Source organism: Microcaecilia unicolor, chromosome 6 (genome assembly GCF_901765095.1).
Source record: "Microcaecilia unicolor chromosome 6, aMicUni1.1, whole genome shotgun sequence".
Taxonomy (NCBI): Eukaryota; Metazoa; Chordata; class Amphibia; order Gymnophiona; family Siphonopidae; genus Microcaecilia; species Microcaecilia unicolor.
Window position 1 is genome coordinate 74899903 of NC_044036.1, and position 25773 is coordinate 74925675.

Here is a 25773-nt window from a genome sequence, read left to right on the forward strand (position 1 = left end):
TAGGGAAATCATTCCATTCCCTTTATCTTTTTCGTTGCCCTTCTCTGCACCTTTTCTAATTCCTTTATATCTTTTTTGAGATGCGGCGACCAGAATTGGACACAATACTCGAGGTGCAGTTGCACCATGGAGCGATATTATAACATCCTCGTGTTTGTTTTCCATCCCTTTCCTAATAATACTCCACATTCTGTGTGCTGTCTTAGCCGCGGCAGCACACTGGGCAGACGTTTTTAACGTCTTATCAATGATGACTCCCAGATCCCTTTCTAGGTCCGTAACTCCTAACGCGGAACCTTGCATGACATAGCTGTAATTCGGGTTCCTCTTACCCACATGCATCACTTTGCACTTGTCAACATTGAACTTCATCTGCCACTTGTACGCCCAATCCCCCAGTCTCGCGAGGTCCTCCTGTAATCTTTCACACTCCTCCTGCAACTTGACGACCCTGAATAATTTTGTGTCAACTTTAGGGTTTTATTCAAAAAAGGCTTTGTGCCTTTGACTGATATCTGAATTGAATGAGGTCATTGGATTTTGTAAGAAATTTACTTGTCATTCAGCATAAATGTTGTTGTTGACTTTGACGTAAGATTTAGTAGTGCAATGGAAGTGGGGGTTTTTTTGGGTTTTTTTTTTTTTACTGTGGACTTTGAGCAAATCACTTAACATTCCTTTGCTTAACCAACAGAAATATACTTCTTGTAACATATTTCTAAGAATGATTAACTAGATACTTCCACTCTTGAAACACTACTTTGATACCCAAAGAACAGCCTGAGCTGCAAAAGGGCTTTGTAGTATTTGCACTGTATATGGGAAGAAAAGAGGGAAATATCTGTAAATTATTCCAGACAGGAGTGAAAAAGGTGAATGACATTGTGTGAGAGGTTTAAAAAAAAAAAAATAATGCTAAATATATATTTATTTTTTTGCTTTTAGCCTAGCAGTTTTTCCTGCTCCTTTGGGCTTCCAGTTCAGTGGAAACTGTCATTTACTGGACAGTGATGTCTTGAGCCTTCATTTGTCAGTTACTTGGGATGTCATCCCTATTTTTATAACCAAATCTTTTTAAGCCCAGCTACATTAACTGCTTTTACCACTTGCTCAACAAGTTCCAGAAATTTTCTATGTTGAGTGAAAAAAATATATATTTTCTCCTGTTTGTTTTTAAATGTGCAACTATGTCATGGAATATGTCCTAGTTTTTTTTACTTTTTGAAAGAGTAAACAGTTGATTCATATTGACTCTTTCTATTTCATTCAGGATTTTATAGACCTGTATCATATCTCCCCTCAGCCGTCTTTTCTTCAAGCTAAAGAGCCCTAGACGCTTCAGCCTTTCCTCATAGGGAAGTCGTCCCATCACCTTTATCATTTTTGTCGCCCTTCTCTGCACCTTTTCTAATTCCACTATATCTTTTTTGAGATGTGGTGACCAGAATTGAACACAATATTCGAGGTGTGGTCACACCATGGACTGATACAAAGGCATTATAACGTCCTCACTTTTGTTTTACATTTCTTTCCTAATAATACTTAACATTCTATTTGCTTTCTTAGCCACCGCAGCACACTGAGCAGAGGGTTTCAACGTATCATCAACAACGAATGACGCCGAGATCCCTTTCTTGTTTGGGACTCCTAGCGTGGAACCTTGCATTACGTAGCTATAGTTTGGGTTCCTCTTTCCCACATGCATCAATTTGCACTTGCTCACATTAAAAGTCATCTGCCATTTAGATGCCCAGTCTTCCAGTCTCGTAAGGTCCTCGTGTATTTTTTCACAATCCTCTTTCAATTTAATAACTTTGTGTCGTCAGCAAATTTAATTACCTCACTAGTTACTCCCATCTCTAGATCATTTATAAATATGTTTAAAAAACAACGGTCCCAGCACAGACCCCTGGGGAACCCCACTATCTACCCTTCTCCCAGTCTCTGGTTTCTGCAATCCTCTGTCTTCTCTTAACTTTCTTTTTTTTCCTGTATCTCCTGTTCATTTGATATATCTTCTCTTTCTCTGTCCACCATCCATCTCTCTTCTGTGTCCCTGTCCTTACCCTCCCCTGTGTACATCTCACCTCTGTGGCCTTCTCCAATTCTTTCTCTCATATCCATCGTCCCCTCTCTATGTCCAGTCCTTCCCTGCATACATTCTCCCCACCCCCCCATTTCTTCCCTCATGTCCAGCTTGCTCTGTATCCTGTCCCTCCCTATGTCTGGAATTTTCCCCCATTCCTTTTTTTATACAGCCACCCCTGTGAGCAGTCATTTCAGATATCCATAATCTTTCACTATCAGTATGCCCTCTCTATATCCTGTTCCACCCTGTGTCCAGAATCCATTTCTCCTCCCCCCCATTCCTTCTCTCATGACCAGCATTCCTTCTCTTTATCCCTCATCCCCACCTCTTTATTTCTCTGTCTTTATTCCCCCTTCTTGCTCCCTGATGCTCTCTTTAAAATCTTCCCCCATGGCAGCTCCCTCCCCTGCAGCCCCTACCAGCCCCTTACCTGCGATTGCCACTGGATCACATGATGCAGCGATGAAGTAATCTTTAGAAGGCAGCATGGGACCTCTCAGGTGCACCATGCTGATGGCTTTGTAGTGTCCCACCCTCACTAGAACAGGAAGTATGTGTATTAGTGGGGTGGGATGTTGTACAGCCATCAGTATGACATGGTTGGGCGGTCCCATGCTGCTTTCTAAGGATTACATTGTTGCTACAGGCCCTCGGGCGGCCAGATGCACATCACGATAGCAGTGGAAGAGGAAGGAGGTCAGGATGGAGTGTGACCTCTGTTTGGCAGTCTATTAAAAACTGACATGTAAAACAAAAGTGCCTGGATTTTTGTTTTGCCAGTTAGGCCGGCTGCTGCTGGGTGGGTCCAGGATGACGCCACCCAGGCCCACCCTTGGGTACACCCCTGGTAGGAGACTGGACATCTAAATGGCAGATGAAATTTAGCATGTGCATAGTTATCCACATAAGGGAAAACAAAATCCCAATTGCAGATATAAAATGCTGGGTTCTGAATTGGGCATTAGCACCCAAGAAAAATTGATGGAGTCATGGATGATAATATGACACTTTCAGCCCAGTGTGCTGCAGATTCTAAAACAAATAGAAGGTTGGGGATTTTTTCAAAAAAGATGGAGTACAAATCTAAAAGGCGTATTTTCAGAGCACTTACAAAATTACGTGGGGGCATTTTTTTTATAGTGCATCTAAGTCTGACTTTGGAGTTTTGCGCTAAATGTATCAAATCTGAATAGGAAATTTACCCATTTTGGAAAAATAAAATGGCTATCTTTTTTTTATTTTCCCAGAAAGTTTTTTGTATTTTCTGTGTTTATCTTTCTAGGTCATTTTTGGGGAAAAAAAAGTTCAAGTTAAAAACTCACAAAATCAAGCCATTGTGAAGTAGAAGGAGCCAACATTTTTAGCAGACTGGTCCCCCAGACATCCCAGGAGAGTAATGGGGCACCATAAGGGGTACTGCTGTGGGCTTCATATAAATGCTTCATATAAGCATGTCTTACTGTTGCTTCCCTGCTGAGCCCTCAAAAACCCCCAACCCCCAACTATACACCACTGCAATAGCCCTTATGGGTGAAGGGGACACCTATATGTGGGTACATTGGGTTTCTGGTGAGTTTTGGAGGGCTCACAGTTTCCACCACAAGTAACAGGTAGGAGGAGGTATAGACCTGGGTATAGACCTGGGTCCTCCTGTCTACAGTGCACTTCACCTACCATTATACTACTCCGGAGACCTGCGTGTTGCTCTAATGGGCCTGGCTATAACATTGTGGCACTTTTAGAGGCTGGTGAGTACTATTTTTATTCACATTTTGGGGGGGGGGGGGGGGGAGTAAAGGGTCATCCCTGAATCCCTCCAATCGTCTTTTGATCATTTAGGTCACCTTTTTGTGTCTTGTTTTTCTAACAAATAGTTCTAGACCAAAATGTTGAAGTTTTGTTCCATTGTGGCTGTAAAATGTCCAAGTGTTAGGCACACCCTAATCCCGCCTTTGAAACTCACCCACCAAGCCCCTTTGTGATTTGGATGCACTGTAGACGAAATGCATAGATAGACGTCTGCAAAACAGGTTTCGCAAATACCGATTTGGACATTTTGAGAAGAAATCTGTCCAAATGGTGCTTTATGACACTTTTTAAACATCTTTCTCTTTCAAAAATGAACCCCGGAGTAACCTATGGAACTTTGTAAGTCTAAGTGCTTTGAAAATGAGCCCCTAAGATTATTAGGCCTCTGTATAGATCATTGGTGCATTGATACCTCTGAGTATTGTGTGCAATTCTGGTTGCCCAGTCTCCAAAAAGGGTATAGAGCAACTAGAAAGGGTGACAAAAGGAATGAAAGAAAGAGAACACCTTCCTTATGAAGACAGGCTAAATAGGTTAGAGCTTTTCAATTTGGAAAAAATTGAGTGAGGGAATATGAAAGAAGCTTCTAAAATGAGTGGGGTTGAATGGTTAAATAGAGAATAGCTGTTCAATCTGTCTACTCAAAAACAAGAGGGACCCTACATGAAACTAATAACCATTAGAATAAAAAATTGTATAAAGTTTTTTTCATGCAGTTTATGATTAAGCTGTGGAATTTCTTGTCGGAGGCAACAGTTAAAGTGACTAATATAGCAGGATTGGTTAAGTTCCTGGATGAGAAGTCTATTTAAAAAAAATATTATCTAGATAGACTTGAGAGAGTCATTGCGCATCTCTAGAAATGAACTGTGGGAATCAGATCAGCTGTTTGGGATCTGCCGCATACTTGGTACTGCCAGAGACAGGATGCTGGACTCGATAGACCTTGGTCTAATTCAGCATAACTTTTCTTATGATGGTAAGTTTTATTCAGTAGGTGCCACCATTGTACTCAGTCTAGGTCTCCTCAGCACATTCCCTAGTATGTTTGAACCCTGCTTCTGCAGCATATTTAGTCAGTCCAAGGAATGAAAGCCTGGCCTAGGAATAAATCTGACCTTTCCAAATAGCTACTGAGGTGCTAGTCCTGACAAAAAAATGCTAAATATTTTTAGTTTAAAGTTCTAGTGATAATATTGGCTCTGGGGAAAACTAGACTCCTTAAGCTGTGATTCCTTTATTGGCCTAGCATAAAAATGATTCCTTTTTTAGGTGTGTTTCACCCAGTTGAGAGCACCTACTGGGAAGGTCTGTCTTTCGTTACACATAGGCACACAAACACACAACATTCCTCATGCAGACCCTTTCTCCTTAACAAAGCACACTTTGATATGTCATTTCACATTCAGTCCCTGAAAAGGCATACTTAAGTTTTCAAATGCAGGAAAGGCAAATGGCATCATTTCATCACACTTTTCGACTTCTTTAAAGGAATGTGGTGCAGTATGTAAATTCAGCAAAATAAATGAGCTTTTCAGCCATTGGTGGAGAAGGAAACTCTGATCTTGAAACTCATCTACTACATCACTTGTTAGTCTATAAAGTGCCTTTTTGTCATTTATTTGTGCCAAATAAACATGACTACCCCCTGGAAGTTTTCAACATATAAAATCAATAGTACAGTGTGCAACAATTTAATCACACCACAGATAATACAGCATCCGGATATTAAAAAAAAAAAAAAAAAAATTCTATTATAAAAACACATCCCACAATTATCCCAGCTTACATGCGAATAGAAACATGACGGCAGATAAAGGCCATATGACCCATCCAGTCTGTCCGTCCTCTGTAACCCCCAATTCTACCTGTTCTTAAACGATCCCAGATGCTTATCCCATACCTTTTTAAATTCTGAAACAGTCATCGACTCCACCACCTCCACTGGGAGGCCATTCCACGCCTCCACCACCCTTTCTGTGATAAAATATTTCCTTAGGTTACTCCTAAGCCTATTCCCTCTTAACTTTGTCATATGCCCCCTCATTCCAGAGCTCTCCTTCATTTGGAAAAGGCTCTCTTCCTGTACATAAATGCCCTTGAGATATTTAAATGTTTCTATCATGTCTCCTCTCTCCCTCCTCTTTTCCAGCATATATATGTTGAGGTTCATAAGCCTGTCCCTATAATTTTTGCATTCAAGACCGCTCGACTCCATCCTGTTTATATCTTTCCGTAGGTGCGGTCTCCAGAACTGCACGCAGTACTCCAAATAGGGCCTCACCAGAGACTTACACAACGGCACTATCACCTCCTTTTTCCTGCTGGTCATGCCTCTCTTTATGCACCCAAGCATCCTTCTGGCTTTGGCCGTCGCTTTTTCTACCTGTTTGAAAGCTTTAAGTTCATCAGACACAATCACCCCCAAGTCCCGCTCTTCCTTCGTACACTGAAGCACTTCACCCCCTATACTGTACCGTTCCCTCGGATTTATGCGACCCAAGTGCATCACCCTGCATTTTTTGGGATTAAACCTTAGTTGCCAAATATCAGTCCATTCTTATAGCTTCACTAGGTCCTTCCTCATGTCATTCACACCCTCCAGGGTGTCCACCCTGATGCAGAGTTTAGTATCATCCGCAAAGAGGCAAACCTTACCAAACAGCCCTTCCACAATATCGCTCACAAAAACGTTAAAAAGAGCCGGCCCTGGGACCAATCCCTGCGGTACTCCACTGACGACATCCTTTTCTTCAGAGCAAGCTCCATTTACCACTACCCTCTGTCTCCTACCATTCAACCATTTTTTAACTCAATCAGTTACTCTAGGTCTCATACCAAGGGCACTCAATTTATTTATCAGTCGCCTGTGCGGAACCATGACAAAGGCTTTGCTGAAATCCAAGTATACCACATCAAGTGCCCCTCCCACATCCAACTGTTTGGTCACCCAGTCGAAGAAGACAGATTCGTCTGACACGACCTGCCACTAGTGAAGCCATACCAGGGGCGTAGCCAGACTTCGGTGGGAGGGGGTCCAGAGCCCGAGGTGAGGGGGCACATTTTAACCCCCCCCATGCCGCCGACCCCGCCCCTGCCATTGCTGCTGCTGCCACCACCACCAACTTTGCCCCCCCCCCCAAGCCGACGACCCTCTAGACACCCCCCCCGCCGCCAACCCGCTGTCGTCTACCTTTGCTGGCGGGGGGCCCAACCCCCGCCAGCATGGGCGTAGGCTGGGGGGGTGAGGGGGGGGGCAATGCCCCCCCAAACGACGAAGACGACGAAAACAACTTAATCTTCTTTCCCGCAGTGGCGAACGGGCAAGCGTAATAACAGCAAGCAAGCGCAGCCAGGCTCAAGTACTCCGTCCTTCGCTTTCTGAATCCTGACCTCTCAGCGTCCCGCCTTCCTCTGATGTCATTTCCTTTTGGGCGGGACGCTGAGAGGTCAGGATTCAGAAAGCGAAGGACGGAGTACTTGAGCCTGGCTGCGCTTGCTTGCTGTTATTACGCTTGTCCATTCGCCGCTGCTAGAGAAGAGAAGCATTTATTTAAAAGTAGATGGGGTGGGGGGTGGAGAGGAGAGCTGCCGTATTGGTGTGGGTGAGAGAGAAGGAAGCTGGTCGATGGATGGAGTATTTGAGAGAGAGGGAGCTGCTGGATTGCAAGTGCTGGTGTGGAGGCTTGAGAGAGATGAGAGTTATTGGAATGGGGGGGGGGGGGTTGTTTGAGAGAGGGAGCCACTGAATCACAGGGGCAGGAGGGGTTAAGAGAGGGGGAACTGCTGGATCACACAGGCTGGGAGTGATTGAGATAGGGGGAGCTGCTGGATTACAGGCACCTGGGGGGTTGAGTGAGAAGAGAACTGTAGAATTGGAGGGGGTAAGAGAGAGGGAAGCTGCCAGATCAGTGGGGGGGGGGGGGGGTGAAAGGGGAGAAGCTGTTGGACTAGGGAGGTTGAATGAGCTGAATCACAAGGCTGGGGGGGGGGGGGTGAGAGAGAGAAGGCCTGCAGAATCAGGAGGTGAGAGGGAGAAGGGTGAGCTGCTGGACAATAGGAGGACAGTTGAGAGAGAGGCCAGCTGCCAAACTGCAGAGGAGGGGATGCTTGAAAGAGAGGGAACTGCAAATTAAGCATACATATCATTTGCGAATAGAGAAACTAAATGATCAGACAAAGGTAGAAAAAAGTATTTTATTCAGAATTTATTAACTGAAATATGTCAGCTTTTTGAAATGTGCATCTGTGATATTTTGTCTGTAAATTTCAATTCCTTCCTCCATATTAGCATATTCATTTGCATATGTGTATATGCAAATGAATATGCTAATATGCTCCGCCCCATCCTTTGCCCCCCCAAATGAAACAGTCAAACTATGCCTATGCCCGCCAGCCGAGGTCCTCTTTCCGCAAAAGGCTTCCTTCTGTACGTGCAGGACCTCAGACTCACAGAACGAAGTCTTGCAGATCAGCTGATCTGCAAGGCTTTGTTCTGTGAGTCTGACATCCTGCATGTTGTACGTGCAGGACGTCAGAAACAGAAGGAAGCCTTTTGCGGGAAGAAGAGGACCTCGGCTGGGGGGGGTTGGGGTCCCCTGCCAGCAAAGGCAGGCGACGGCAAGAGGGGGGGGGGTCAAGAGGGTCGTCGGCAGGGGGGTCCAGGGCCAAATCTACGGGGGCCCAGGACCCCCTGGCCCCACGTAGCTATGCCATTGAGCCATACTGCCTCGGGTCCCGCATTCCATGTAGTTCAAGAAATCTGTCTCCCTCTTTAGAAGCGTTTCCATTAGCTTACTCACCACCGAGGTCAGACTGACAGGTCTGTAATTCCCAACCTCTTCCTTACTTCCACTCTTGTGCAAAGGAACCATATCCGCCCTTCTCCAGTCCACTGGGACCACTCCAGTTTCTAAGGAAGCATTGAAGAGGTCCGTCAGCGGAGCCGACAGAACTTCTCCGAGTTCTTTAAGCACCCTCGGGTGTATCCCATCAGGCCCCATCGCTCTGTCTACTTTTAGTTTGGCAAGCTCCTCACGAACACAGTCCTCCGTAAACGGGTCTTGGTCTACCATACATCCATCCCTCTTAACCTTTGTTTTCTGCAGCCCTATCCCCAGTCTTTCATTCGTGAACACAGAGCTAAAATAATCGTTAAGCAGTTCAGCTTTATCCTTACCTTCCACATATTTCTCTCCCTCAGCTTTGAGCCTCATAATGCTATTATGGCACTTCCTCTTGTCATATATCTGAAAAAGGTCTTGGCCCCCAATTTTACCGTATTAGCTATCTTTTCCTCCATTTGCTGCTTCGCTTTCCTGATAGCTTTTCCAGCTTCTCTTCGCTTATTTAGGTATTCTCTCCTGTCTTCATCTTTCTGAATCGTCTTATAACGTGCAAAGGCTAGCCTCCTTTCCCTTATCTTTTCAGCTACTACATTTGAGTACCAGAGAGGCCTTCTTTTCCTCTTACTTTTATGTAATTTTCTAACATAAAGGTTAGTTGCCTTTAATATAGCTCCTTTCAGTCTTGTCCATTGCTGTTCTACATCCTTCAGCTGTTTCCATCCCACTAACTGTTCCTTGAGAAATTCCCCCAGCTCGGCAAAGTTAGTTCCTTTGAAATCTAGGACCTTCAATCTCGAATGAGCCCTCTCTTCAGTTTTAATATTGAACCACACCATACGATGATCACTAGATGCCAAATGGTCCGCCACCTTGACATCAGAAACGTACTCTCCATTTGTAAGCACCAGGTCAGAAATGCTGGTACCACTTTCACAAGAGTGGAGGAGTGGCCTAGTGGTTAGGGTGGTGGACTTTGGTCCTGAGGAACTGAGTTTGATTCCCACTTCAGGCACAGGCAGCTCCTTGTGACTCTGGGCAAGTCACTTAACCCTCCATTGCCACATGTAAGCCGCATTGAGCCTGCCATGAGTGGGAAAGCGCGGGGTACAAATGTAATTAAAAAAAAAAAGAAATGGAGGAACCATGTGCATGGAGAGCCCCCCTCCCACCTCCAAAAAAACAAAGCGATCCCGACAAAAGAGAGCCTGAAGCTCCCAAACCCTAGTGCCAATGCAACAGCCACCAAGATCGCTAAAAGATCTTTCAAGGAGGCCTTCTAGAGTGACTCAAAACAAGGCTTCTAAACAGCCCGAAGGACTAAATTAAAATTCCACTCTAAACATGGCGTACGAAAAGGAAGGCCGCAAGTGGCTCGCTCTTCGCAAGAATCAAACAATATCCAGGTGAGCCGCATGACATGCCTTCTGTACTTGGCCCCTGAAACAGACCAAAGCCACAACCTGAAATTTAGAGAACCCAATGCCAATCCTTTCTGAAGACCTGCTTGGAGAAACGCTAGGATGTCCGTGTTCTGAGCAGGGAAGGGAGATGTTCTAACCTTCAAATGTCCTCCACACACTTGCATACGCCAAGCCTGAAGCAAGGTAGTGAATTCCTAAATAAGGCATCATATACTTACCCCTTCCCCTTCCTTGCATGTACCATCCTCACTCAACCAGGATACCACATATAAAAGTCTAAACCACCAAAAATTAAACTGTCCCCACAAAATCTATAGTTGGATTAACATAGCATACAAATATAAATCAAATGCCAATCAATGAAAGCCAACAGGGTCTTATTCTTTTACACATGAAATAACTATCATTTCTTTAGTAGCGATCATATAAGTGAGTAAGCAAGTGCCAAAACCAGTGCCATTGCCATTTTATAAAGATTTGGTGGACAGCTGTAATATGAGTAAACCCTACATACTGCGTCTCCTTTTCCTCCAGGTTTTCATAGTTTTGGGTCACAAATTGGGTGTCAAGCACAACGCTCAGTCTCCCCCAAAACATCCAGTTGTGTATCAGATGTGTTGTAAAATCTACTAGGGAGGGGAGTGAGACCACAGGCCCTGACAGTTTCTAGGTTTCAAGTTAGTTTAGAAAAGAACTGTACTGTTTATTTTGACTTAGATCTGTTATAGGAAAATAAAAACACTGGCAGTTCATTGTATGTATTAGAACTCTCCAGGTAGCAGCAGATTAGAGCTTTGTCCACTACAGAAGGTGTTACTTTTTACAATGAACAAACTTTGTTTTATTTGCAGTTTCACGGCTCGGATTACAGAGTTAATGCAAGTACTTAAGGATTTGAATAATGGCAAATATGAGCGCACTATGGTTTCTCAACAGGACAAAGGTAACTTATTTGCATGAGCTCTTTATGTATCACTCAGGACTTGATAGATATGACTTCCATTTCCTTACACTTGCTTTTACTCTAAAGTTCTAGATGCAGAAAAAATAGACATGGCTCCCTTGATAGCTGGCAGTGGAAAATTTATCATCGCTGATAATATTATCAAGTATGTGGAGAAAATGTCACTGTTATAGTATTAATTTAATTTACAAGATCACCTGTTCACTATTAGTTGAAATATGCATTCACATACCTTTTTATATTTCATGCAGGTTTAATCATGTTCCTTTGGTAACACCTAATGGAGACGTCTTGATTCGTGACTTAAATTTTGAGGTATGTAATGGCATTTGTCTTCTGTTTTGCTTTCACACAGCCTGCACCAGAGGTGAATTGTGACCATGGAGATTTCTCCCATCTTAGGCCCAGATGCACTAAACTTTAACGACCCTTTAACGAAGAAATTTTCAACCGTAGCATGCATTAAAGGCCATTTTCCGACAACGCTAGCAGCTAACGAAAACAGAATGCAAACGAGTCACTTACAATTGCAATGTGGACAATTCAGGATGCACTAACCATACCGACGATTGCACTGAATCATTTACCTTGAAATATTTAATGTGAGGTCAGAGCTGTCGTTAAGGCCTGAGCTGTCATACAGACACTGCTCCCCGCTTCTCCCTGCAGCATAAAAATCCAAGCTGGCACGTTTGAAAATATAAATAAACCACACAAACACGTGCCTCCCCGCTTCCCCCTGCATAAAAAAGAAAATCAAACCAAAAAGCAAAAAAGGATCGGGAGGGGCAAAGGCGCTCGTCAGAAGCATCCTGTATGGACGGCCTTGCCCCCCCTCCACCCGAGGTCACCGCTGCTCTCCGCTTCCCCCTGTATTAAATAAAAAATCAAAAGTTTAGCAGCCCCAGTCCCCCTCCCTTCCTGTCTCTCTCTTTCTCCTTCCCCCACAGCTCCGCCTCCCGCCATCCTCCGTCCCCATGCCCCGCCGCCCTGAGGTCATCGCCGCCTCTCCCCCCCTCCACCGGACCCACCCTTCCGCCTTACCAGGCCCGCGCAGCGCCTCTCACCTCTGTGTGAAGGCGCTGCATGGGTAAGAAGATCATCTGATCGCCGCGAGTGAGTCTTCAGGACGTCTCCTTCCCTGACCTGGGCCCGCCCCCGTCTGACGTAAGAAACCTACGTCAGACGGGGGCGGGCCCAGGTCAGGAAAGGAGAGAGACGTCCTGAAGACTCACTCGCAAGGCCGTCCATACAGGATGCTCCTGACGTGCGCCTTTGCCCCTTTTATTTTCAACGTGTTTGTGTTTTGGTTTTTTTTTTTGTTTGTTTTGACGTTTGTGGCATGCGCAGAGCAGCCGGCATAATGCTTGTCTGCTCTGCGCATGCTTTAGGGGCCGATTAACGATGGGGATTACACCAGTTTGATTCATTGTACTTTACAATACCGCACCGAACATGTGCGGCTTGTTTTTTTGGTGCATTCTTCGTTTTTTAACATTCATTAAGGACTTCTACGTTTTAGATTTTTTTTATGTTTGGTTGATGCATCTGGGCCTTAGAGCCTAAGATGGAAACAGTTCCTGTTTTTGAGCTTAGCTGGATGGTGGTGTTATACTGCTTATAGTATCCAACCTAACTCTTGCTTTGGTCTCTACAGTGGCTGGAGAGTGGGTGCCTCACTCCTCCCATGCCTGACAATTGTTTAAAAGCAAAACACTTCAGGCTAATGGGATTAAATGGAAGTTTTAGCAGGAAGAAAGCTGGCAGCTTCTGATTTTGTATTCAGAAAGCTGATGAAACCAAATCAGCCATTTACAGTGGTGAAATTCAGCAAATCTAAAGGATTAGCAGCAGTGTCTTAATTTTCAGTTTGTACATTGAGGGCTTATCTTTGAGGAAATCAAGCTATGAGTGTAAAGTAACAAACATAGGGGCCCTTTTACCACACTGCGGTAAAAGGACCCCTGTGGTGGCGTCGGCTTACAGGTTTGGTGTGTGCCAAAGCTCCGTTTTACCACAGTGGGTAAAAAGTTTTTTTTTTTTAAATAAAGGAAATGGCTGTGGTAAGGTAACTACTTGCCAAACGGCCATTTCCAGGGTAGCCCAGCATCATGCGGCGCTGCCTGATTACTGCTGGGTAAGACCCCAGCACTACCCCCCCCCCCCCCAAAGTATTTTCAACATGCTGGAAATGGTGCGTGGTGGGGGCAGGCACTACCACCGGGTTCCAGTGGTAGCCTGGCGGTAGTAAAAGGGCCCCTTACTGTGTTAGGGCTTTTAAAATTGCTGTCCACCATTATTATATTATTATAGCTCTAAAATTACTCAAAACCTTTCCTGTAACGAGCACAGCTAGTCAAGTTTTCAGGCCATCTGTAGTGTATATACATGATATGTATTCAGTGCTTTTCTGGGGGGGGGGGGGGTTGGCCTGGAATGCAGTTTGTTTGTCTTTTTGGTTCAGACTCTAGCCCTTCTCTTCTAGGAAGCCTGCAGGGAGGAGGAAGGGAGGGGTCAGTCCAGGTGCAGAGAACAGTTACTGTTCTCCCTTATGCAGCCCCTCTTCTGCCATTGCTTCTGTCCCTGGCCTGCCTTTGCAGCCCCTCTCCCAGCTCCACAATTTCATGTTCTTTTTGTCTACAAATATTTGTATACTTTGGAGATCTGGTATGTATATTGTGGGTATTCTAAACCCCTGACTGTGGTGTTGCTTGGATAGGTTGAGAAAATGCTGGTCTATATTTTCAAGACATGGAAGAAAAGAAATCACCTTTCCAAAAACTGTTGCTATTTTAAATTTGCTGCTCACATGTAATCAACTGAAATGGGTAAATATTGCCTTTTGTCTCAGGAATGGAATTCCCAACCCACTCAGATTCTAAGGGATCCTTTTGACAGATAAGCTCAGTGGATCTTGTGGTAGAATTTTCTCAACAAATTAATGTCTGTCTTCCTCGCCCTCCCTAAAACCAGTTGCTATTAAGGAGGTAAACAAGCATTAAAAAAAATGCTTGCAGGAAGCTGAAAAGAAGGCAGAATATTCCTCTTAAGGGCACTAAGTCTTCCAAACATAGTATAGAGCAGTGGTTCCCAAACCCAGAGGCTGATGATCAGAAGCCCCGTTGTGTTCCAAACAGTGCTCTAAAAATATCACTGGAACAGTGCAGAGCTATAGCGCCGCTATGATCAAAGTTAATAGCATTCAAATTTATGTGCACTATTAGCTCTGATCATAGGGGTACTTCTACGGAAGGATTGTGCCTGGGCATATGCCCAAGACACAGTCCTCCCAGACCTGTCAAACAGCAGAAGAGGTTTTTTCCCTGGATCTGTCAAACCTAAGCCCACCCCCCAAATACTAAAGAGCCCTGGTGGTCCAGTGGGACTGCTACTTCTCCCCCTCCCTCCTTTCCCGGCACCCTTCCATATAAAGGTTAAGTCCTGCCCAGCTCATCCCAGGATGCACCGGGCAGGATGCCGCCATTTTGAGGAGGCGCCCGAAGAGGAGGGAGGGAGTGCTAGTCCCTCCCTCTCTCAACTATGTACCAGGTAGGGGGGGGGGGAGGCCAGGAGCCGGGGAGGCAGGATTTGGTGTGACAGGTCCGGGAGAAAATCCCAGACCTGTCAAGCCTCTTCATTGGGTCTCCCCCATTCCTTTCTTGCTGGCAAATCCTAACAGAAGATTTTAGCGTATTCTCCACAATGACACGTACATCTTTTTTTTCTTGGGTGCTCACTCCTAGGGTTGAACCTAGCATCAAATAACTGATTTGGATTATTCTTCCCAATGTGCATCACTTTGCACTTGTCCACATTAAATCTCATCTGCTATTTGGATGCCAGTCTTCCAACTTCCTAAGGTCTTCCTGCAAGTTTTCACAATCTGCGTGCATTTTAACAACTTAAAATGCCAACTTTGAATAGTTTTGTGTCGGCTGAAAATGTAATCACCTCACTCACTGTCCCCATTTCCAGATCATTAATAAATATGTTAAATAGCACTGGTCCCAGTACAGATCCCTGGGGCACTCCACTATTCATTCTCCTCCACTGAGATAATTGGCCATTTAACCCTACCCTATCTTTTCTATCCATCAAGTAATTCCTAATCTACAAGAGAACATTGCCTCCTAACCTATAGGTTTTTAATTTTCTCAGGAGTTTCTCATGAGGGACTTTGTCAAACCTTTTCTGAAAATCTAGATACACTACATCAGGGGCATAGCTACGGGTGGGCCTGGATGGGCCCAGGTCCACCCAATTTAGCCTCAGGCCCGCCCACCCAGAGTCCGAGTCCATCCCCGTCCGTCTGTATCTTTGAATCCTCGCCTGCAGCGATGAACTGGCGGGCGGGGCGCCAGTGCGCTGCTCTTCAGTAGTAAAAGCAGCAAACCAGCAGGTTCGAGTCCATCCTTCGCTTCCCTGCCCTCTCTGCATCCCGCCTTCCTGTGATGTCATTTCCTTTCAGGCAGGCGGGACGCAGAGAGGGCAGGGAAGTGAAGGACGGACTCGAACCTGCCGGCTTGCTGCTTTTACTACTGGAGAGTAGCGCCCTGCACGCCAGTTCACCGCTGCAACGTCGGGAGTGGAGTGCAAGTGAGCCAGCCTATGAAGTCCACTGTAAGGAAGCCATTTGGTAAATTTCTGTTTCTTTCCACTCTCCCGCGCAGCCGTCGCATTGCAAACACAGCAAGCAAACCTGTGAGCTGCTGCATCCACGTTGTTGTTCTTTGCCATAAGAGATGCTGCGAAGGGGGAGAGGGGTGGGGATGGAAAGAAACAGGATGGGTGGGGGAAATTCTGGCCACAGGAGAGGGGGGCAAGATGAAAGAGAGAAGTGACAGGAAGATGCTGGGAGGGGGTGAAGGGTGGGGAGAAGAGAGGGAGCAGATGCTGGGCTAGAAGAGTGGAGGGAGAGAGACACTGGGAAAGGTGGAACCATGGGAGAGAGGCCAAGGGGGTGGCAAGGAAATAAACTCGAGGAGGATGGTGATTACAGGGGAAAGAAATATGGTAATGGGGCATAGATTGAAGATGGAAGGGAATGGATGGCTGGGGAAGTAGAGAGATGGGGAATAGGAGAACTAGTGTGTGAAATGGAAATCTGACAGGTATCTGAAAAGTAAAACAAGGAAAAGGGGTTAGGATAAAATTTGGGTGGACAGAGAAAAGAAAAGAAAAAAAAGGGAGGAAAGAGCTAAAATGGAAAGGTCAATATGTCAGAGGCAAGTGAAGTGAGGGAATGGAACGAGAGGAGAAAAAGACAAATGGACAGCAGCTGCTTGAAGGAGAAATAGCAGAAAGATTGGAAAGTTCAAAAGAGAAACTGGATCAACATGATGGAAAAAGAAAATGACCAGACAACAAAGGTAGAAAAGGCATTTTATTTTGAATCTTAACTGAAATATGATAGCTTGAGAAATTTGCATAGCGGATGTCACTTTTCTCATGAGCTAAAGTGTTTCTGTTTCTATTTTGAGTTGGGAGGTCCTGGGGGAGAGGTGGAGAATAGGGGGAGGAAGGGGGCGGGCAGAGAGAAAATTTTGTGCCCACCCACTTTGGTCTGAGGCCCACCCAAAATTGGCTGTCTGGCTATGCCACTGCACTACATCAACCGGCTCACCTTTATCCATATGTTTATGTACAACTTAATGAAGCAGATTGGTGAAACAAGATTTTCCTTGGCTGAATCCATGTTGATTCTGTCCCATTAAACTACTCGGGTATCTATCCATAGTGGAGGAAGTTCAAAGAAGCAGACATATTGGGCCATTTGGCCTCAACAGTGCATTGGTACATCTCAGATTGAGGCAAACTCAGTGGACCTTGAGCATATACACTAGATTCAAGCCACTCAAAAACTCCAAGATGTCACCTCTGTTAACCGATCCCCTCTGAAGCTGTATGCGATGAAGTTGGCTCTGGTCCTCAAAAGCTTATACCTTATACCATGTAGATGGGCATCAGACTCAGGATTATGCCCTTCCCAGGAGAAACTTTAACAAATAAATTTCCTGGACTTGAGAGCAGATTGGTCAATAAAATTATTCCTGACACTTCTTAGAGCTTCTGGGAAGGGACCCCCAAGTTTTGTTTTATCAGGTGTGTAGTAGGCTGGGTGGAACAGGACTACTCGGATATCTCCCAGTTTGGATGGGAGTTACCCTTTAAATACATTGTGAATACAATTTGTGGATGAACAGTAGGTGGCACACACATACAGAGCTATCTGTCTTTGTTTATTGAATGGTTAAATTGCAGTGTTTTTTGAATTCTGGAAAAAAAAAGTACTAGTTCCTGGCATAAGTGATTTTTTTTTTTTTTAATTTTGCATGATCCCTGTGCTAATAGTTTATTTCTAGAATGACGTCTTACATACTTGTTTTCATTGTAAACACCTGGACTATGTGACTATTACAGTGTATACTTTTGCCTATGTGTCAAAAATGAATACAAAATTATAAGATAAAAAAATGTATATTAATACAGACCGACAATCAAGGATGATCAGGATTCTTCTACCTCTTGTGTTGGGAAACTGTCAGAATGTAGAATTGGGCTGTTTCCCATGGATAATTCTCTCAGGGCCCTATACCTGACAGAGAAGGACAATGCCTTGACAGACAAGTTGAGTCATGTGTCTCTGGACTTGAGGGTGGCTCAGATGATTTTTTTTAAGGACTGGCGTACACCTGCAATAGATTTCTTTGCTATTCCTCAGAACAGGACGGTACCACAGTTCTGCTAGCTTGGGACGTCTTCCTCCTGGTTTGTGGGGGAGGGTCTTAGTGCACATCTTCCATTACCCCTAATGGAAAAGGCTCTTCTGAAACTTGGGCAAGACCAAGGAACTATGATTTTCATAGGCCCCTTTTGGCTGAGACAAGTGTGGTTCCTCTCTTTCTGGAACTTTCTGTAAGAAGACCCATAAATGAGGAATTTTTCCAAAAGAGAATGTATAAAATAAGAGTGTCATCACCTGCGGCTTTGCATGTCTAAGTAGTGCTAGAAGATTTGTTTTATCAAGAAACTATTTGTGTTACTGTCGAAACTGTGTATAGATTTTCTATGTCTAGGCGAGATTGCCTTTTATTTTGCTTTAGTACAGCAGTGTTTAAAACTTGGCCACAAATAGTTTTTTACTCAATCAAATTAGATATGAAATGCCAGTATATTTTAGATTCTCCGAGGACAAGCAGGCTGCTTGTTCTCACTGATGGGTTGACGTCCTCGGCAGCCCCCTCCATCGGAAAGTTTACTAGCAAAGGCCTTTGCTAGTCCTCGCGCGCCCATGCGCGGCCGTCTTCCCGCCCGAAACCGGCTCGAGCCGGCCAGTCTTCTTTCGTCCGCGCTCGGTACGGTCGTGTTACGCCGTTCGTGCCCCAGAGAGTCGACCTCGCGCGTCCTTTTCGACGTATTTTTTTCCTTGTTTTTCTTTAAAAAAGTTCGGGAAGCGCTCCGGAAGTGTTCCGGAAGACCCTTTCGGGTTTTCTGCCCTTCCCGTAATTTTCACAGCTTTTGCCCCGTAAGTTTTCTTTCGTTGTCGGGGTAGGCCTAGTTTGGCCTCGGTCGAGATTTTTCTCCCTTTAAATTTTGGTGCTTCAATTTTCGCCATTTCGGCCTTTGATTTCGCCGGCGTGATTTTTCCGCCCATGACATCGAAGCCTTCCAGCGGCTTCAAGAAGTGCACCCAGTGCGCCCGGGTAATCTCGCTCACTGATAGGCACTCTGCGTGTCTTCAGTGTCTAGGGGCCCAGCACCGCCCTCAGAACTGCAGTCTGTGTTCCCTGTTACAAAGGCGGACTCAGGTAGCGAGATTAGCCCAGTGGAACGTTTTGTTCTCGGGCTCTTCGTCGACATCGGCACCGGAGGCATCGAGTGCATCGACGTCGTCAGCGTCCGGACCATCTTCCTTGGCTGCCGCTCCATCGACTGCATCGAGGCATCGGACCTCTGCATCGGCGCCGAGGCATCGGGCGACTGCATCGACGTCGGTGGTACCGAGACTTCGTCTGCTGATGTCGTCGGACGGAGGTGCATCGTCAGGAGTGCAGGTGAGGGCTGTCCATTCCCCTGCTGGTGGCGGTGAGCCTTCGGGTGGGTCTCCTCCTACCCTGAGGGCTCCTGCGGTACAGCCCCCCCGGGATCGACCCTCTTCGGTCTCGGCCCCGAGGAAGCGACGGATGGATTCTACGTCCTCCTCGTCGGTGCCGGGGAGCTCCGGTGACATGCTTCGGAAGAAGTCGAAGAAGCATCGACACCGGTCTCCTCCCCGTGTCGGCACCGAGAGCTCTGGGTCGCCGAGGGATTCGGCACCCAGCAGGCATCGGCACCGAGAGGACCGCTCACCCTCTGTTCAGGAGGTGTCGATGCGCTCCACTCTGGACAGCCCGGAACAGCCTCCTCGCCCGGAACAGGTTCTGACGTCGACGCCTGCATCGACCTCTCAGCCTTTTTCTGCAGCCACTCTGAACGAGAGCCTCCGGGCCGTTCTCCCAGAGATTCTGGGAGAGCTGTTGCGCCCTACCCCTCCGGTACCGGCGGTGCTTGCGCCTCCGGTACCGTCGAGCGTGGTGCTGGCTGGTCCATCGCCCAGGTTGAGGTCCCCGACGTCGGTACCGCGTGCGGTGCCGACCGCGGCCACCTCCCAGGAAGGCTCCCCGACTACGTCGGCGGAGGGAGCTTCGCCGATGCGGGCGAGGGAGTCTACCTCTCGACGCCCCCATCGTGGACGTGGCTCCACGGAGTCGAGCCGGGCGAGGTTGCAGACACAGGTCCGTGAACTTGTGTCTGACACCGAGGGTGAGGCCTCGTGGGAGGACGAAGAAGACCCCAGATATTTCTCTGACGAGGAGTCTGAGGGTCTTCCTTCTGATCCCACTCCCTCTCCTGAAAGGCAGCTTTCTCCTCCTGAGAGTCTGTCTTTCGCTTCCTTTGTCCGGGAGATGTCTACGGCCATCCCCTTCCCGGTGGTTGTGGAGGACGAGCCCAGGGCTGAAATGTTTGAGCTCCTGGACTATCCTTCTCCACCTAAGGAAGCGTCCACTGTTCCCTTGCACCATGTCCTGAAAAAGACATTGCTTGCGAACTGGACCAAGCCATTAAGTAATCCCCACATTCCCAAGAAGATCGAGTCCCAGTACCGGATCCATGGGGACCCAGAGCTGATGCGCACTCAGTTGCCTCATGACTCTGGAGTTGTGGATTTGGCCCTAAAGAAGGCTAAGAGTTCTAGGGAGCATGCTTCGGCGCCCCCGGGCAAAGACCCTAGAACCTTAGACTCCTTTGGGAGGAAGGCCTACCATTCTTCTATGCTCGTGGCCAAGATCCAGTCTTACCAGCTCTACACGAGCATACACATGCGGAACAATGTGCGGCAGTTGGCGGGCTTGGTTGATGCTCTTCCCCCTGAGCAAGCCAAGCCTTTTCAGGAGGTGGTCAGGCAGCTGAAGGCGTGCAGAAAATTCCTGGCCAGAGGAGTTTATGACACTTTTGATGTTGCGTCCAGGGCCGCTGCTCAAGGTGTGGTGATGCGCAGGCTCTCATGGCTGCGTGCCGCCGACCTGGAGAATAGGATCCAGCAGCGAATTGCGGACTCGCCTTGCCGTGCGGACAACATTTTTGGAGAAAAAGTCGAGCAGGTGGTAGAGTCTCTCCACCAGCGGGACACCGCATTCGACAAGTTCTCCCGCCGGCAGCCTTCAGCCTCTACCTCTACAGGTAGAAGATTTTTCGGGGGAAGGAAGACTGGTCCCTATGCTTCTGGTAAGCGTAGGTACAATCCTCCTTCTCGACAGCCTGCGGCCCAGGCTAAGCCCCAGCGCGCTCGCTCTCGTCAGCAGCGTGCGCCTCAGCAAGGCCCCGCGGCTCCCCAGCAAAAGCAAGGGGCGAGCTTTTGACTGGCTCCAGCAGAGCATAGCCGACATCCAAGTGTCAGTGCCGGGCGACCTGCCAGTCGGGGGGAGGTTGAAAGCTTTTCACCAAAGGTGGCCTCTCATAACCTCCGATCAGTGGGTTCTGCAAATAGTCCGGCAAGGATACACCCTCAATTTGGCCTCAAAACCTCCAAATTGTCCACCGGGAGCTCAGTCTTACAGCTTCCAGCACAAGCAGGTACTTGCAGAGGAACTCTCCGCCCTTCTCAGCGCCAATGCGGTCGAGCCCGTGCCATCCGGGCAGGAAGGGCTGGGATTCTATTCCAGGTACTTCCTTGTGGAAAAGAAGACAGGGGGGATGCGTCCCATCCTAGACCTAAGGGCCCTGAACAAATATCTCGTAAAAGAAAAGTTCAGGATGCTTTCCCTGGGCACCCTCCTCCCCATGATTCAGCAAAACGATTGGCTATGCTCTCTGGACTTGAAGGATGCCTACACTCACATCCCGATACTGCCAGCTCACAGACAGTATCTGCGATTTCAGCTGGGCACACGCCACTTCCAGTACTGTGTGCTACCCTTTGGGCTCGCCTCTGCGCCCAGGGTGTTCACAAAGTGCTTGGCTGTAGTAGCAGCGGCACTTCGCAGGCTGGGGCTGCACGTGTTCCCATATCTCGACGATTGGCTGGTGAAGAACACATCCGAGGCAGGAGCCCTGCAGTCCATGCAGATGACTATTCGCCTCCTGGAGCTACTGGGGTTTGTGATAAATTATCCAAAGTCCCATCTTCTCCCAGTGCAGAAACTCGAATTCATAGGAGCTCTGCTGGATTCTCGGACGGCTCGCGCCTATCTCCCAGAGACAAGAGCCACCAACTTGTTGTCCCTCGTCTCGCGGGTGCGAGCGTCCCAGCAGATCACAGCTCGGCAGATGTTGAGATTGCTGGGCCACATGGCCTCCACAGTTCATGTGACTCCCATGGCCCGCCTTCACATGAGATCTGCTCAATGGACCCTAGCCTCCCAGTGGTATCAGGCCGCCGGGGGTCTAGAGGACGTGATCCACCTGTCCACGAGTTTTCTCAAATCCCTATATTGGTGGACGATTTGCTCCAATTTGACTCTGGGACGTCCCTTCCAAATTCCTCAGCCACAAAAGGTGCTGACCACGGATGCGTCCCTCCTGGGATGGGGAGCTCATGTCGATGGGCTTCACACCCAAGGAAGCTGGTCCCTCCAGGAACGCGATCTGCAGATCAATCTTCTGGAGTTACGAGCGATCTGGAACGCTCTGAAGGCTTTCAGAGATCGGCTGTCCCACCAAATTATCCAAATTCAGACAGACAACCAGGTTGCCATGTACTATGTCAACAAGCAGGGGGGCACCGGATCTCGCCCCCTGTGTCAGGAAGCCGTCAGCATGTGGCTCTGGGCTCGCCGCCACGGCATGGGGCTCCAAGCCACATATCTGGCAGGCGTAAACAACAGTCTGGCCGACAGGTTGAGCAGGATTATGCAACCTCACGAGTGGTCGCTCAATTCCCGTGTGGTACGACAGATCTTCCAGGTGTGGGGCACCCCCTTGGTAGATCTCTTCGCATCTCGAGTGAACCACAAAGTCCCTCAGTTCTGTTCCAGGCTTCAGGCCCACGGCAGACTGGCATCGGATGCCTTCCTCCTGGACTGGGAGGAGGGTCTGCTGTATGCTTATCCTCCCATACAGTGGGGGAAATAAGTATTTGATCCCTTGCTGATTTTGTAAGTTTGCCCACTGACAAAGACATGAGCAGCCCATAATTGAAGGGTAGGTTATTGGTAACAGTGAGAGATAGCACATCACAAATTAAATCCGGAAAATCACATTGTGGAAAGTATATGAATTTATTTGCATTCTGCAGAGGGAAATAAGTATTTGATCCCCCACCAACCAGTAAGAGATCTGGCCCCTACAGACCAGGTAGATGCTCCAAATCAACTCGTTACCTGCATGACAGACAGCTGTCGGCAATGGTCACCTGTATGAAAGACACCTGTCCACAGACTCAGTGAATCAGTCAGACTCTAACCTCTACAAAATGGCCAAGAGCAAGGAGCTGTCTAAGGATGTCAGGGACAAGATCATACACCTGCACAAGGCTGGAATGGGCTACAAAACCATCAGTAAGACGCTGGGCGAGAAGGAGACAACTGTTGGTGCCATAGTAAGAAAATGGAAGAAGTACAAAATGACTGTCAATCGACAAAGATCTGGGGCTCCACGCAAAATCTCACCTCGTGGGGTATCCTTGATCATGAGGAAGGTTAGAAATCAGCCTACAACTACAAGGGGGGAACTTGTCAATGATCTCAAGGCAGCTGGGACCACTGTCACCACGAAAACCATTGGTAACACATTACGACATAACGGATTGCAATCCTGCAGTGCCCGCAAGGTCCCCCTGCTCCGGAAGGCACATGTGACGGCCCGTCTGAAGTTTGCCAGTGAACACCTGGATGATGCCGAGAGTGATTGGGAGAAGGTGCTGTGGTCAGATGAGACAAAAATTGAGCTCTTTGGCATGAACTCAACTCGCCGTGTTTGGAGGAAGAGAAATGCTGCCTATGACCCAAAGAACACCGTCCCCACTGTCAAGCATGGAGGTGGAAATGTTATGTTTTGGGGGTGTTTCTCTGCTAAGGGCACAGGACTACTTCACCGCATCAATGGGAGAATGGATGGGGCCATGTACCGTACAATTCTGAGTGACAACCTCCTTCCCTCCGCCAGGGCCTTAAAAATGGGTCGTGGCTGGGTCTTCCAGCACGACAATGACCCAAAACATACAGCCAAGGCAACAAAGGAGTGGCTCAGGAAGAAGCACATTAGGGTCATGCAGTGGCCTAGCCAGTCACCAGACCTTAATCCCATTGAAAACTTATGGAGGGAGCTGAAGCTGCGAGTTGCCAAGCGACAGCCCAGAACTCTTAATGATTTAGAGATGATCTGCAAAGAGGAGTGGACCAAAATTCCTCCTGACATGTGTGCAAACCTCATCATCAACTACAGAAGACGTCTGACCGCTGTGCTTGCCAACAAGGGTTTTGCCACCAAGTATTAGGTCTTGTTTGCCAGAGGGATTAAATACTTATTTCCCTCTGCAGAATGCAAATAAATTCATATACTTTCCACAATGTGATTTTCCGGATTTAATTTGTGATGTGCTATCTCTCACTGTTACCAATAACCTACCCTTCAATTATGGGCTGCTCATGTCTTTGTCAGTGGGCAAACTTACAAAATCAGCAAGGGATCAAATACTTATTTCCCCCACTGTACCTCTGGTGGGGAAGACTTTGTTGAAACTCAAGCAAGACCGAGGCACCATGATTCTGATTGCTCCTTTTTGGCCGCGTCAGATCTGGTTCCCTCTTCTTCTGGAGTTGTCCTCCGAAGAACCGTGGAGATTGGAGTGTTTTCCGACCCTCATCACACAGGACGAAGGGGCACTTCTGCATCCCAGCCTCCAGTCGCTGGCTCTTACGGCCTGGATGTTGAGGGCGTAGACTTTGCCTCTTTGGGTCTGTCAGAGGGTGTCTCCCGCATCTTGCTTGCTTCCAGGAAAGATTCCACTAAGAGAAGTTACTTCTTCCATTGGAGGAGGTTTGCCGTCTGGTGTGACAGCAAGGCCCTAGATCCTCGCTCTTGTCCTACACAGACCCTGCTTGAATACCTTCTGCACTTGTCTGAGTCTGGTCTCAAGACCAACTCTGTAAGGGTTCACCTTAGTGCAATCGGTGCTTACCATTACCATGTGGAAGGTAAGCCGATCTCAGGACAGCCTTTAGTTGTTCGCTTCATGAGAGGCTTGCTTTTGTCAAAGCCCCCTGTCAAGCCTCCTACAGTGTCATGGGATCTCAATGTCGTTCTCACCCAGCTGATGAAACCTCCTTTCGAGCCACTGAATTCCTGCCATCTGAAGTACTTGACTTGGAAGGTCATTTTCTTGGTGGCAGTTACTTCAGCTCGTAGAGTCAGTGAGCTTCAGGCCCTGGTAGCCCAGGCCCCTTACACCAAATTTCATCATAACAGAGTAGTCCTCCGCACTCACCCTAAGTTCTTGCCAAAGGTCGTGTCGGAGTTCCATCTAAACCAGTCAATTGTCTTGCCAACCTTCTTTCCCCGTCCTCATTCCTGCCCTGCTGAACGTCAGCTGCACACATTGGACTGCAAGAGAGCATTGGCCTTCTATCTGGAGCGGACACAGCCCCACAGACAGTCCGCCCAATTGTTTGTTTCTTTTGACCCCAATAGGAGGGGAGTGGCTGTAGGGAAACGCACCATATCCAATTGGCTAGCAGATTGCATTTCCTTCACTTACGCCCAGGCGGGGCTGACTCTTGAGGGTCATGTCACGGCTCATAATGTTAGAGCCATGGCTGCGTCGGTAGCCCACTTGAAGTCAGCCTCTATTGAAGAAATTTGCAAAGCTGCGACGTGGTCATCTGTCCACACATTCACATCACATTACTGCCTGCAGCAGGATACCCGACGCGACAGTCGGTTCGGGCAGTCAGTTCTTCAGAACCTGTTTGGGCTTTAGGATCCAACTCCACCCCCCGAGGGCCCTGTTTGTTCTGTTCCAGGCTGCACTCTCAGTTAGTTGGTAAATTTTTCAGGTCAATCTCAGTTATGTCCTCGCCGTTGCGAGGCCCAATTGACCATGGTTGTTGTTTTGAGTGAGCCTGGGGGCTAGGGATACCCCATCAGTGAGAACAAGCAGCCTGCTTG

At 47.5% G+C, this 25773-nt stretch overlaps 1 protein-coding gene across 2 annotated transcripts in view; it reads left to right on the top strand.

Annotated features, from left to right (window-relative positions):
• ABCD3 (ATP binding cassette subfamily D member 3) overlaps positions 1 to 25773 on the top strand; it is a 147390-nt gene that overhangs the window by 103741 nt on the left and 17876 nt on the right. For both annotated transcript variants that reach the window (XM_030208506.1, XM_030208507.1), the window contains 3 exons: positions 11018 to 11109; positions 11197 to 11275; positions 11382 to 11445. In XM_030208506.1, coding sequence (XP_030064366.1) covers positions 11018 to 11109; positions 11197 to 11275; positions 11382 to 11445 — 235 coding nt within the window. The remainder of the gene's footprint in view (positions 1 to 11017; positions 11110 to 11196; positions 11276 to 11381; positions 11446 to 25773) is intronic.